Source organism: Passer montanus, unplaced genomic scaffold (assembly GCF_014805655.1).
Source record: "Passer montanus isolate IOZ18808 unplaced genomic scaffold, ASM1480565v1 scaffold13, whole genome shotgun sequence".
Taxonomy (NCBI): Eukaryota; Metazoa; Chordata; class Aves; order Passeriformes; family Passeridae; genus Passer; species Passer montanus.
Window position 1 is genome coordinate 4,672,332 of NW_024359832.1, and position 15,231 is coordinate 4,687,562.

Below are 15,231 nucleotides of genomic sequence, written 5' to 3' on the forward strand. Positions count from 1 at the left end.
ACTGTATTTGTTGGGGGCATTATAAAGTCGATGTATTTAATGTGTGTGTGTGTGAGAAGAAGGCAAGTAATTGCTTCATGCATGTTTCAAATTGCTGTAAGCCATCACTGGGAGGTACAGTCCTTCCCATCAATGCGCTTTCCCATCCTCCCTCCGGTGCCTGTTGTTCTGGCACAAACATTTATATGGCCACATAGGGAGCCACATCTGACAGCTGAGAATTTAAAATGAATTTAGGAAAAAAGAAATGTGAGTGGCTCAAAGAAGAGTGTTGCTTATCTGAGTGGAAAGAGATTCAGCTTCACATTGCTTAGAAGTCTGATAAGGGCTTTGCCAAACACAGACCTGGTGGCTAAAAGACTATTTCACACTTGAGCAGATGCCCAACCAATATTAATATTTACAAAGCAGAATGCAGCAGCCAGTAATGTGGTTGACTACAGACTGAAATGCCTGATTGACCAGCAGATAAATATGTTCGTAGAAGAAAGGGGAAGGTGAGAAAGGGGAATGATAATAGCGGGCAACCTCAGAGGGACCTCCAGGGAATGGGGGCCTACATCAGGGATAAACAGGGATATAGAAGTCAGTATCCCTCCCCAGCTCAACAGCTACTTTCTCTGAATGTTATCTGAGTGTACCAAATAGAATAGGAAATAGAACTGAGAATCTAAACCCACAGGTTAAGCAGTCATTTATAGTTTGTCCTGTGAGTCATGGGAGGGAGATGCATTTGGGATGTGTTTCTGTAATGTGGAGTGATTGTCTTTTTGTCACTTCTGCCCTTTTAGAGCTTTTGCAAGTATGCTGAAGGCTTTTAATCAATTTTTTTTTCTTTTTGTAACTCAGGCCTGCATCTGAGGTGAAGGAAATGGTTAAGAAACAGCAGCTTAAAAACACTGAACATTCTTGCCCCTGAGATTCTCTGGTACTGTCCAGCATCCTAGGTGTTGAAAGATAAAAGAAGGTACCTCTGCTTGTAGCTACAAGGGCTAAAGTAGAAGCTGGAAGACAGGTCTGTGTCACAGAACTCTCCCAGTGATCAGCATTAGCAAAGTAAACTTACTCCCAGCACTCATTAAGGAAAGAAGCACCAAAATCTTAAGGGAATTTACAAGACCAACATGATCAAATATCCTGCCTTTGATCATTCCCCTAACTCCTTTTTGTGGTGTATTGAGAGTATCACTAGATAAGTCTTACTGACTTTCAGAGGCCAAATTTATAATTTGGTGGCATTTAATATCAATTAGCTATTTAGTTTAGGGAAAATACTGCATCTAAAAGGTAACTGATAAGCATTGCTCATGGTCAGAACAAAATATTTTAGTTCTTAACTGAAAATCAGTCAAAAACAATAAGTCAAAAAAATACAAGATCAGAGCTGAACATTAACCGACTACAGTTTATAAATGAATGACAAGCACATCTGCCAGATGTTGCCAAGATGTTACTGAAATAAAGCAATTGGGCCTATTCATTGTTAACAAGTAAAGATATGAAAGAAGCATGCTTTTTATAAAAGCTGTACTCATTTGTTGTGTATACCAATGCATTCATTTCTGAGATTCTCCTTCAAGCATCAAAATTATTTTAAGTACCTACATTTTCAGATTTTTGGCAAAGAAAAATATTTTTTATAGGTGGAGAGAGAAAAAAAAAATCAACCATTCTACATGTCAAATACTTTTATATCAAATTACTTTCATTCTAAAATAGCCAAATCACTCAGTCATACTGCTGCTAGTATAATATTTGTATTTTATTGGTATTAGTCTGCTGTTAATGGAGAGTGATATAGCACATGACCACCACTGAAGAATGTGATGATTTACCCAAAACATAACATGGAAAATGTGAACCATCTGCTTGGCTCTGGAAGTTTGTGTTGCCTGCTAGGAAATTGGCAGGTGACTTTGCAATATTCCTTTAGCTGGGATAGACTTTTTAATTTTGTTTCTAGTATTTTGCAGAAGATTGTGCAATATGTTTGCTAAACAGTGCTTTCTTCAAGGGTAAACAGAAGGTTTGACATCTTTGGCTGCAAAATATTGACCTAGTGATAGAATCTAGAAATGGCTAAATCTGTCACACATAATATTTGGTGGGTGGGTGCCAATAATACAGTTGGCAGTATTGGGGGTTTCCTGACTTTGAATCATTTGCTACTGATTCAGCTTGCCTTATCTATTCCAAACTTTCCTGTTCCAAACTTTTCATATTCTTCTTGTATATCCAGCAGTGCATTAATGTTATAGCCATCGCCAACTTCACAAGTAAAAATGCTGTCTTCAACGTTTGCAGCTGGATATGAAAACCAGTGGTCGTTCCTGTCATCTTTAGCTTATCTGTCTAGAAAAGACACTTTGCAGAATGACTTCAGAATTTTCAGATTAATGTATTTAATAAAAACTGTGGTATCTTCATTGGTTTTACTGGAATGCAAAAAATTGCCTATATCAGAATTTCCCTGTCTCTCTCCTATTTAAGTAGTGCTTGGCCTAGCACAAAACCGAGCTGGAAAAGTAACAAATGGAAGAATGTGGGTTGGTTATTTGTTCAAAATAAGATTCAGGTGAAATATCCAATGAATTCAAGCTGGGCACAGAGGATTTATTATTTATTATTCTGTCATTCCATATAACAAAAATAGTTCCCTCTCTATATATTAATTAGTCTTTCTGTGTCATGAATAATGATAATATTTAAAATACAGCTTGACTGGAAAGAAGCAAAGAAATTTTCCTCATTGATTTATTTCACTTATTCTACTGCACCCTTTCTAGAAGTTAGTTTAACATCAGGTGGTAGTAAATGTGACAGTAAAATATTTTTATGTTGTTGTGTTCTTTTTTTTTTTCTTTTGAGACAAAGCACTTATCACTTACAGGCATGTGGCCCTAATCTGAAAGATGAATTGGTTCATTCACTTCAAGTACCACATAACCATTCACACACCATCAAGCTTAACACTATTAAAGGGTAATTTCCCCTGTGGGAGCTATGCCCAGTACAGATGCTGTCGCTACACAGTGTCTTTTTATCTTTCCATGGCAGGTAAGGAGATTTAAATAAGAGGCTTCATCAAGAGTGCAATCACAGACATATTCTTCCTATTGAAATATCCATGAAATAGAAAATAAACACTCCTAAAAATCTTAGTACTCCGAAACATTACCAAGAAGACTTCGGTGCACAGTTCACACTTTGAAATTCTGTTTTGAAATCAAAGCATGTGAGATGCATCATGGGCTTGGAGAGGACAGAAAATATTGTGGGATAATTTGCATGTCCTATTCTGAATTCTGAATGTAGTAAAGCAGTTTCAAGTAATCAAGGAGTATATTTTACCTTCATCTCTTATAGTCATCATGATTTATTTGTAATTTTCTCATAATTTCTTTACTTTATTATTATGGGTTCTATATTCTATCAAAATTGATAATTAAGTCAGTGGTGAAGTTTTCTTTAGAACATTATATTCATACGGTTTTGCTCAAACATTTGGACTAAAGTTTTATCTGCAGTAATTCTGCATTGTTTCATCTAAAGATGAATTGTCTAGGGAGGCCAATAAAAATATGCTTTCTGAGCAAAGTACAGAAAAGTTATACAAATCATTCTTTTTTTTTTTCTTCAAGAAGAGGCAGTATTTTTTCACCTTATTTTCTCCATTAAATTGTTTTTCTGATAAGGTCTTTTTTCATTCACAGTAGAATGAACAGGCCTTTTTTTTTACAATAAATTTTGTTTAACTTAAGGTCACAGATTATGTTGTCTTTAAATGGGATCAACAGTTATGTCTAAAAATTTCTTTAAAATTTTTTTAGTTTTGGACTCATAGCTCAGAATCATTTTATTAGTGAAGACAAACCAATTTACATGTCCTGTAGATATGAATTTGAAGTTTTGCGAGAACATAGGGCATGTTTACAAAACTGTTTTGATTAAGTATGAGTAACCTAAGTGCTATTCTTCATGTCAGAGAAGCCCTGCTGAGATTCACAAGCCTCTCTGTGGCAGTCTCATTTTCAGGTCAACATACTTGGCTTTCTTAAATCACATAAAATTCAGGTTCTGCTCAAAGTCCTGAAGTTGATACGTCAACAGCACTGGCCTTTTACCCAAGAGTTCAGAACTTAGCACATAATAAGTCAGAGCCTCACAGATACCAATTCTCCCTTATGCCTGAGGGAAGTTAACTTACTTCTTCAAAATGAATAGTTCACCCTGAAGTAATTGAAGGTGAAAGGGACATTATTTTCAGTTTTTTTGAAGCTATTCTACTTTGCATTGACTATTGCCAAGACCCAGTTGTTTCAAAAAACATGAAAGGGTGAGCATTTGGCTATCCATAGCAATGTGTCACTCATCCCAAAGGAGGAAGAAAATAAGAAAGGCTGAATTTCAATCCTCGTTTCTCAAAAATATTTTGCTATTATGTACTACGCACTCTTTGGATCAAGCCTTTAATTGAAGAAGTGGTTTGGAATTTTGTACCAGATGAAACCCAGTTTGGAAATGGAATGCTTTTTTACTTGAAGCAATTTGGTGCCACACAGCATAAGGACTCCTACACAGAGTTTTAGTCCATGGAAATTTCTATGCTGAGCTCTTCAATTTTTCCCATAAGCTGTCTAGAGCAGAGCTTGTCAAGGTAAAATATTAGATATTTCTCAAACTATATATTAGTAGTGTTAGTTATTTGTATTGTTTGTTTGGTATGTTCATAATGGATGAAGTTCATCCATGGCCAGAGGGACAGCCGAGGACTGCACACCACTTAATTCATGTGTAGGCCTGCATATTAGCTTTAAAATAGACATTCAATGGGACATGGCCTTCCTTCTCCCCTCATCCCTTGTCCCCCAGAACTGAGATGTAAATTGTGATAACTAAACTTAGTAGTGAAGTTTTCTTGACCAACCCACATAAACTCTTACTGCCAGGTCCAAGGAGTGGATTTGGCTTTGATTTTTGATAAATAGGACAGAGTGCAGTAGTCAGGAAGAACCTTGTAAATTTGCCAGCCATAAAGGTACACTTTTAACCTACAGATCTAGTGGTAAGAGACCAGCAGAGTCCTGTGCAGGTCTCAGAGTGAATTCATGTGTTGAACTGAACTCTTAAGAACAGGATTTTCTTCTAAAACTGGAAATACTGTTAATATGCCACTGAAAATGTCAGGGGTTTAGAGCTATCCTTTCAGAGCTCTTAAAAGTAATCTTTTTTATAAATAAAGTGAAATTAGACATAAAAGATAATCATTTACCATTGAAGTGTGATATTAAGTACTCAAACTTATGGAAATGAAAGTGTTCCCACAGTAGCCATAATCTGTCATCAGATTTCACAGGTGACTTCTCTAAGCTTTCAGTTTAGTGTAATACTTCCAGTCATGTTGAAAGGTAATAAAAAACCTAGATATATCAGATGAGTAAGTCATCAGTGTGAGAGTAGACAAGTATTATTTTCTGTAATTGTGTATTAATTATAGTTAATTTTATTTAAATTCTAAAGATTAAATAATAAAACAATAGGTTTTATCTTACATTTGCTCTGTCTGTAAGGTAATTTTGAGAGAAGGGTTGGAGCAGAAATTTATTCAGGAGTTTAACATATCTGTGCTCCAGACTAAAGGTCCTATGTAGCCTCTAAAAATAAGGACTTTTCACTATGCGAAACAATGTGGAAAAAATTGGATTTTAAACAAAGTCATATGCAACTCACATATTGCAAAAATTATGAATCAAACTGCAAATAATATTTTTGAATTAGATATAATTTCTTCTAGATATAAATAAAAATAACTTTTGTTCTTATTGCTATTATGTTTCTGAACCATCCAATATAATATTAGTCTAAAACCCTGTTGCCCCCCTATTTTAATTCTTTATTAAATCTACTAGAAACTTGAAATTTATTTAGTGTTTCAGTATTTTACGTTATTTTGAATTTTGATAACAATTTTGCTGCAATTTTTTAAAGATATTCTTGAAAGAAAGAATATTCTTAAAGATGTTTATTGAAATTCTCAATAAATATAAATAAATAATAACATATTGCTTATGCAGGAGTTAGTTTTGTTTATGGCTATATCATTTCAAATGAACTTATTTAATTAATTGGATTATTTAATTAATTCAATAGACTGTATCAAGTAGAGCTGAGTGTGGGTTTTTAAGTACATTTGAAGAAACAGGAAAATATGAAAATAAAAAACCCTCAACAACTTTTTTCTACTAAAACTACATCACAGAAAGACTCAAGATTTTGGTTTTGTTGGTTTGATTTTTTAAATTGGTTTAGGTTTTTACTTAAATCAGCAAACAGGCTTTATTTTATAGTGCTAGCTAGGAAATTCATAAAACTCAAATCAGTTTACTTCTTTTATGCATATTTTCCGAAACAGTGGAAGATAGCATATTTTCAGCAGATTTTATCCTTCTTGATTGAGGTGGTGCATGTTGAACACATATGAAGTGTTGGTTATGTTTTCTTCCCAAATGACCATTTGTACATCAGCTTCAACTCATCTGCATGTCTTGCATCCAGCTATAACCATTGTACTCCAGAGCTAAGATTTTCCATTATTCATTTCAACACAGTAGGTACTAAAATAGCTAACTGCAGCAGTCTGTGCATATGTTCACAACTTTTTTACATTTTGCAGTAAAAATAAACTGAATTATGAACAAACAAAAATTATCTTTGAGACACTGTAGGAATAAAGTAGCTGAGTGAGGAAATTAATTCATGCACCTGACACTGTGCCTACAGGAAACCAGGCATTTGACCAAAGAAAGGAAAATCTTAAAGAATTATTTGGGTTGAAAGGGACCTTTAAAGGCCATCTACTCCAACCCCACCCTGCAATGAAGGCTGGACATCTTCAACTACATTGAATTGCTCAGAGTCCCATCCAGCCTGACCTTAAATGTTTCCAGGGATGGGATATCCACCATCCCTCTGGGCAGCCTGTTCCAGTGTCTCATCACCCTCACTGCAAAAACTTCCTTTGTTATATCTAGTCTAAATTTACCCTCTTTAGTTCAAAATCATTATTCCTTGTTAAATTGCATCAGGCCTTGCTAAAAAGCCTCTCCTCATCTATCTTGTCCAGTCTTATCCAGTCCTTCCCTTTAGGACTGGAAGGCTGCAAAAGGTCTCCCCAGAGCCTTCAGTTCTCTAGGCTGAATGACCCTAACTCTCTCAGCCTGACTGCCTGGGAGAGGTGCTTCATCCCTCTGATCTTCCTTGAGACCTCCTCCAGACTTGCTCCAGTAGGTCCATGTTCTTCCTGTGCTGGGGGCCCAGAGCTGGGCATTGCACTGCAGGTGGGGTCTCAGCAGGGCAGAGGAGCACAATTCCCTCCCTGGCCCCGCTGCCCATGCTGATTTGCTGTGGTTTTTGGCCTGTTCTGTCTCTGACTGGAGCTCTGTTGCTCAGTTACTGTTTGACCAAGTCTGAGAGAATTTCTTCTGGTTTCTGTTTTGGTTGTCATAACTGATAGAAGCAGGTTTTCACTTCAGAGAATTAAGTTTATAAGTTTCTAGATATGTTTTCCATGCATATTTTCTAGTGATTGAGAGTGATTCTTTTATTAGTTGGTTATCAGGAAATGTTGGCTAAAATCCTAAAATCTGCGCAGAGAGCAACACAGATGAGGAGTAAATACAGTCGAAGTAAATGTAATATGTCTTTCTGATCATAGAAATGTCTTTGAGATATTTTTTCAAGTCTGTTAGACTTTGGAGTCTAGTGGACCCCTGTGCTGGTTTTGGCTGGGGTAGAGTTAATTTTCCGCTCAGTGGCTTGAACTGTGTTTTGGATTTGTGCTGAACACGGTTGACAACCTAGAGATGTTTTTGTTATTGCTGAGCAGGGCTTACACAGAGCCAAGGCCTTTTCTATTTTTCATCCTGCCACACTGTTGAGGGGACTGGGGATGTGTGGGAGGCTGGGAGGAGACACAGCCAGGACAGGTGACCCAAACTGACCAAAGGGATATCCCAGACCATGTGAGATGGTGCTCACTGCATAAAGTGGAGGAAAGGAGGAGGAAGCAAGGGGCATTGGAAACAATGGCTTTTTTCTTCCCAAGTCACCATTACATGTGATGGAGCCCTGCTCTCCTGGAGGTGGCTGAACATGGGTTTGCCCATGGGAAGCAAGAATTAATTCCTTGTTTTGCTTCTCTTGTGTGCACAGCTTTTGCTTTCCCTATTGAACTGTCTGGATCTCATACCATGAGTTCTCTGGCTTTTACCTTTCTAATTCTCTCCTGGATCCTGCTTGTGGGATAGTGAACAAGTGGCTGTGTGCTACTTGGTTGCTGGCTGGGGTAAAATCATGACACCACCGTAGTAGAGGTGATGGGTAAGCCCAGGTAAAGGGCTAGCTCGCTTTCTGACTTTCTATGAGAGATGCAGCCATATAAGATGATCTTAAAGTTTTTTTCCAATCTAAATGATCCTAGGATTCTGTGTGTACAGTGGAGCAGATATACATTCTCTGAGTTTTTAAGAACTATTCTGCTCTCCTGGAAAATAAGTAGTTTCAGATAGACTGAACTACTTGAATATCTTTGGTGTTATCCTGGAATGGCTGAGGAGGTACAGTGAATAGTGTGGCAGCACAAAGGGCAATAAGGAGATGTTTTTTGAATTAGAAATGTAGCTAAAATTATCCAATAATCCCTGATGTTGAAAATTCAACCATTCTTTTGTACATCCTTCTGTACATATTTTAAAATTCTATTGGGTTTCAGCTGACAGAAAATACTGTGAGTACTGTGAGGAAAACCTCCCCTCTAGCAGAACTGTTGCTTCTGTTAATAACACACTACTGAGAAAGCAGTGCATAGGTATATAAAGAATTCTTTGTGAGGGAGGATTTGTTAATTTTTAAAAGGAGAGATGTGGGAGAAACTTGTGTTTCGATTCAAGTCATTGTGAATTTAGGCGATTCAGTGGAGCATACAGAGCTCAGTGCTGTAAGATACTGAACCTCAGGGCTGTGATCCAAAAAAGCATTTAAATACCTGCCTGTTGTCATGCTCCTGAATAATCTTATAGCAGGACATGGATCTTTTTATATTCTTGAAGGTGTATTTCAATGTGCTTTTCTGAAATAGATCCTTAGTACATTGCGGGTTTGAGCCCATGAGAAGCAGGGAGTACCAATAAAGAACTAAATACAAAGCAACCAACAAGAAATAACATCTTGATATATGAAGTTGCAGCAAAAGAAAAGGGCAGGAAAGAGATTTGAAGACTACTGAGTCTTGCAAACAAAAGGCCTTAGTTTCTTAGTCATAGAGTGTGTTGTTATATTTGAAGAAACCAAGATTGTAAACTAGATTAGATATTGATGTTAATCATGTTACTGAAAATCAGAGTAACAATACTGAAATCACTGTCTGATTAATGACTCAGTTTGATAATTGCATGCTGCAAAGCCAGAGTAGTTCCATAATGCCAGCTTGACTCTCAATTTAGCATATTCATATAATCATTTGAGGTATGAAATGAAATGCTAGGTACAACAATAGAAGGAAGGCATGTAAATCTATTTAAGAAGGTGATCAAACTTCTGAAAGAGAAGGAGGAGGGAAATTGCTGCAGCCATGTGTTAAATATTTGGGTTGAATATAATGAAGTAGAAAATTGCTTCTGTTTTTCACTCCACATAATGTAAGTACAAGCCCTGTAGAATTTTTGTCTCTCGTTGGCTCTTGATTATTCATGGGTTTCTCTAGATGGACTACAGAAATGGGACACAGCATCCTGGGATGCTGGCTAAAACAAAAGAAAAGCAGGTTGTTGAATGCTGCTGTTGTTAGACTAATCTTTCTTCTAGACTAATCTTTCTTTTAGACTAATTTTTCCTTTCCTTTCCTTTGTGTGTTGCTTTGTTTTGTTTTTCCCCGTCTCATATAAAATAGTGCAATCTTCTTAGGTTCCTTTGAGTCACAAAACTGCACTGTCAAAAAGACCACTGGGTGTTCATATTGCTTCTGCAGTTTTTGTAATTGTAATTGCATTTCTTATTTGTAATTCTGAATGGCAAAATGCTAAGTGAATCAAAAATCTTGCAATTCTGTCCCAGTGACCCAAGGTAGAACTGTCATACTCTGAGTTTTGGTACTGGCAATGGCACTAAATTGATGCTGGTAGTGTCTGGATAAACTGTAGGGATAATCTAGTTTTCATAAGATGTTTATGTTTGGACGCTTTTAGGATTTGTAACAAACACAAAATTGCCACTAAATCCCCACTGTTTTCATTCAGATCCCTAAACATCTTTGAAATTTTTCCCTTCAGTCCAGTTCAACACTCCTTAAACTCCATAGATATTTCAGTCATCTTTAGATAGTGTCCTAAATTAAGATTGTGACGTTTATATGATGTCAGCATAGCATCATTTCACTTCACAGCTGGAGTTTTCAAATAAGTCTTCAAAACTGAAAATGCTTGTACAGATTTAGTGGCTACCACTTATTTTTCACATTCGTATTCTGCATAAGACTTCAAAGCAGAAATGATATATGGAGGGAATAAGAGCCTAGATCTGATTTTCATGCATGTGAATTGCTGAGCAGTGCCTGCCAAGAGGCTGGTTGGCTGCTCCCCCTTCCATGGCAGAGTGCCTCTCTCATAAATTCATAACCTCCTTTTCCCTGCCAACCTGTGCTATAGGAGGTGTACAGCTGAATTCTGAGCTTGCACCAAGTCTGGGTAACAACTGACAGTAAGAAGTGCAGTGAAATCATTATTGGATTAAAAAACCCAAACCCTAAAGACTCTGTCAGTCTGTCAGCAGTGAGCGATCTCTGTTATCCTAGGTCTAATGCTCCTTTTTCTGTCTAGAGCATCTGCAGACTTGACATCTGCAGAGCACAGTCTCAGTAGACTGTTCAGGGAAGGTGAATTAAGAGCTTCCAAAAAAATTAAAATCTAAGTCCTTGGAATATTTTTCTTCAAGTGAAGAGCTTGCAAATTGTACAGTAGTATTTCCCTTATACAACCAAATGTAATTTATCACAATAAACTTCTTGCAGTGTAATAGGAAACTAGTTCATTTAAACTTGCGTGCAAGGATTTCCAGTGCAGCTAATTTGTGAGCATCATGCATGCTTTGTTACCTGGATCCTGAGGCAGGCAGTGAAATTATTCTTGCTGTAAACATTTTTAGGAGTGAGAATTTTGAGGACCAGACCTTCAATTTGTTTACCAGTTGGGTATAGTTTTGTTGCCTACAAGGAAATGAGACCAACTTTTGCCAGCTGAGATCCTAAATCGTGGTTTTTTTTTAAATGGTATCTGATCAGTTTTATGGGTAAAGCATTACTTGCTTAATACTTTTTTCTCCTACTTTTTATTAGGGCCCCCCCAGCGAACCGTTTCCCCCAAACAAGACCATGAAGATAGGAAGCACGACAAAGTTTTGGACAAGGGCAGTGAAAGTGGGACTTCCTGTAACGAGTTGTCCACCTCAAGCTGTGACAGCCACTCAGAAGCGAGCACCCCTCAAGAAAATGCCACCAGCACTCAGCCATCCACAGCCCACCAGCCAAATACTCTGACATTGGATCGTCCATCTAAGAAGGCCCCGGTGCAGTGGATGCCAGCACCAGACAAACGCAGGAACAGTGAACTCTTTCAAACTCTCATTAGCAAGTCCAGAGAAACAAACCTTTCCAAAAAGAAGGTGTGTGAGAAGCTGAGTGTGGAGGAAGAAATGAGAAAATGTATTCAAGATTTTAAAAAAATCCACATTCCAGATTACTTTCCAGAGCGCAAACGTCCCTGGCAGTCTGAACTCTTACAGAAATATGGGTTATAGTAATCAACTGTTTCCTGACGTATCTCTGAGGCATTTGATGTTTGTTACATTGCCTCCTACTGATGTCCTCCTCCTGGCCAACTCTGCCACCAGAGCTATTCCTGCTGCTTATTTCTTTCTGTGAACAGTGATGTTGGATAGTACATGTTTTTCTTTAAATATATATACATATATATATATATATAAAGATAGAAACTTTAAAAATGCAAAAGGTGTCTCATCTAAACCACTTCATAATAGCAAAGAAAAAAATTGCATGGTCAAGAAAGATGGTTTTTGAACCACAGTCAGTTGAGTTTCATTATTATTTTGGAACATAACAAATAAAAATCTCAATCATCAGTTAACACCTCATTTTATGTCACCATTAAAAATGACTCAGACTTGCTAAGGATGAAGACAAACAGGGTTTAAAATTCAATTGAACTGGTTTTGGAACTAATTCCCAACATTCTCTCAATGTTAATGCAATAAATCAAATACCTATTTTGCATGAGCACAATATTACAAATAAATCACACAAGAGCAAGAGGTTGTCTGTTGCTTGGAGAATTACTTGTTTGATACCAAGCCTATAAACGTAAAATGTCTAAGGGATTGAACTTACTTTGTTCTGGATCTGTGATTTTTTTGTGTGTATAGTGTTCTTTCTGTATGTAAGGATGGTGTAAATATGCCTTATATTGTTTTATTATTGCACCAACAACGTTCATCTATTAGTGCTTGTCAGGATTATTTCTGTGAAATGCGAATTTATGGCAGATTGTGAAAACTGGTTTGATGGTCTGAAAGTTTTTGTTATGTTAGTCACTAAAAATGGAGAAAAATAAAAGAGACTTTAATGTATTTATTAAAAGAACCATCTAGTAGATTTTCTTGGCTGTTGTTATTGCCTCTCCTTTTTAAATAGAATCAAGCAAGTTTTTACTTTCTGTTCAGTATTTTCGTAACTACTCTGCTGGAAATAAAAAAATAAAAAAAAACCAAACCAAAACAAAAATATATTTCAAGAGTGGGAGAAAATATTTAGGGTAGGGCAGTTTAATTGGAACTGCCATACAGACCCTAAGAGAAAGAGAGTTACGCTAAGAAGCAGAAGAGGATAAACTAAAAAACTGAGTGGTTTTACTAGCAGAGCGGAAAGCAGTTCCAATTTGACAAGTTCACAAAAATCAGCTTAGAAATAGAAAATTTAGAATACCACAGCAGAGTGTGCTACATTTACAAATGAAAAGTTTCTGTGAATAGTCAGCTCTGTATGGCAAACCTGTTATCTCAGCCCAGATATGGGAAAATAAATTCCTTTCTCATTACAGGAACACCAAGAAGACAGCTGTGGTTCAGACAGCCACAGCTGAAATGGGTAAGGACTGCTGAAGTTCACAAAAGAGCTGCTGAGTTCTTACAGATTTCAAATTATTACTATGAGCACACAAATGTACACATCCCCATTCAGAAGGGTTAATCTCCATACATGTTCTATAGCACTAACTGCACAGTTGTGTCAGAATAGATGTTTTACATCTTATGGTAATTTTAAATCATTTGGCTAAAATGGTTTATGTTTTTTAAATGGTTTTAGCTAAAGTAAAGAGGACTTCTTGAATTATAATTTCCAGGGTTATTCCTGATACCTGTGTTAGTTTTTAGTCCTCTAAAAGGCCACTTAAAAAAAAAACTTCTAATAGTTTTTTAGAAGCAACTTCATTCACCAATTCTTTTCTTAGCCCATATAGAACTAGTTGTTCTCCTATTCAGACAATTAGTTGGCTTCAATATATTTTGACAACATTTTAATAACTTGAAGGACCATATCTGGGTCTTGTCTGAACTGATACAGACCAGTATGAGACCATTTGGCATCTCAGGTTTGCCTTTATGTTTCTTGCTTGCTTCTTCCTGGGCCAAAAGTTCCATTCTTTCTTTTGAAAGTTTAATGTTTCTTAGACAAGGTTGTAATTTACTTTCTATCTTTTCTAATCTTTGGATTCCTTTTCTTTACCTGATGAAACTTCCAACTGTTTAATCATCATTTATCCTCCGGTGGATACAGTTCTAGTTTTACTTACTCCAAAGTAAGACTAATACTGAGAGCTTTGTTTCCACCTGGTATTATACATTTTAGATGTAGACAGCATCTTGAGCATTCATAGTAAACCTTGTTGTTGAATTTGGAGGTTTGCTTTGCCTTCCTAGTTATTCTCAGTATTCCAGGAAGTAACTGCCTGAGGAATCCTTAGGTGATTTTTTAACCTGTCTATTGATTTTGGTATGTCAGTATATAAATATTTTTATGAGCTGGTTTTTTTCTTTTATTATACTTCCTAAAATTTCTCAAAACATATTGATTCATTCTTGAGGCGAACAGATATGTTGATATGTGTTTTTAATGCATAAGTACTGTAAGATTTTTGATAACCTTAATCACTTTCCTTGTGTTCATGAGGCATGTGAGTGATGTGGCGGATGAATGACATTACTGATACTTGGTAACCACTGTAGCATCTTAAGATGAAGTGATTTGGTTTTGGAATTAGACAGTGTATACTGGCCTTCTTTCAGAGTGAAAAATTCCAATGTTTTGTAGGCAGAGAGAGGGGGGAGGAACCACAGGTCATGAGAATCCCTTGGTTGTATTCTCTAATTCCCATCACACTTTTCATCCAGTTCACCCAGTTAGAGCTCCAACCCTGTCTATGTAATTATTATTCTACAGTTTTTCAGACAATTTGGGAGAACACAAGCTGAGACATTCAGTGGGTTATTATTCTACCGTTTTCAGAAATTTGGGAGAACACAAGCTGAGACATTCAGTGGAACAGGGGAGCTTGTGGGTGTTGAGATGGCTATGGTTGGTTGAAAGCTCCCAGGTATTACAAGACAATTGTATATTAGAAGCACTTGGAGAGTTGATTGCTTCCTATTATCTTACATGCTTCTTATTTTCCCATGATAGCTGTTTTTTTCTTCTTTCATTTTAGTCTTCTTTTTCTCTTCTTTTCAGCTATTCACTTTGTTATGCACTGGAATAGTCTACCGTGGTACTCTGTGCCTTTTCTTGGGTTTCAGCAGAGGCAGTCAGCCTCTAAATATCCACTCCATTTGAAGCTCATGAAGATAATGTTTTTCTGAAAAAGAGAACCCAAAACAAATCCAAATACTGATATTGCCCAATCCTCAATTATAATCATCGAATAGTTTGGGTTAGAAGGGACCCTTCCAAGGTCATCTAGTCCAACCCTCCTGCAATGATCACAGACATCATCAACTAAATCAGGTTGCTCAGAAATGTCTTCCAGAGTCTCACCACCCTCATCATAAAAAATACCTTACTCATAACTAGTCTGAATCTACCTTCTTAGTTTAAAACCATTAAGCCTTTTC

At 36.7% G+C, this 15,231-nt stretch overlaps 1 protein-coding gene across 1 annotated transcript in view; it reads left to right on the plus strand.

Moving 5' to 3' along the window:
- KCTD8 (potassium channel tetramerization domain containing 8) overlaps nt 1–12,718 on the plus strand; it is a 92,144-nt gene extending 79,426 nt beyond the window's left edge. Inside the window, exon 2 of the mRNA XM_039699080.1 lies at nt 11,387–12,718. Coding sequence (XP_039555014.1) covers nt 11,387–11,847 — 461 coding nt within the window. The 3' untranslated portion in view covers nt 11,848–12,718. The remainder of the gene's footprint in view (nt 1–11,386) is intronic.
- Nucleotides 12,719–15,231: the final 2,513 nt, after the last annotated feature.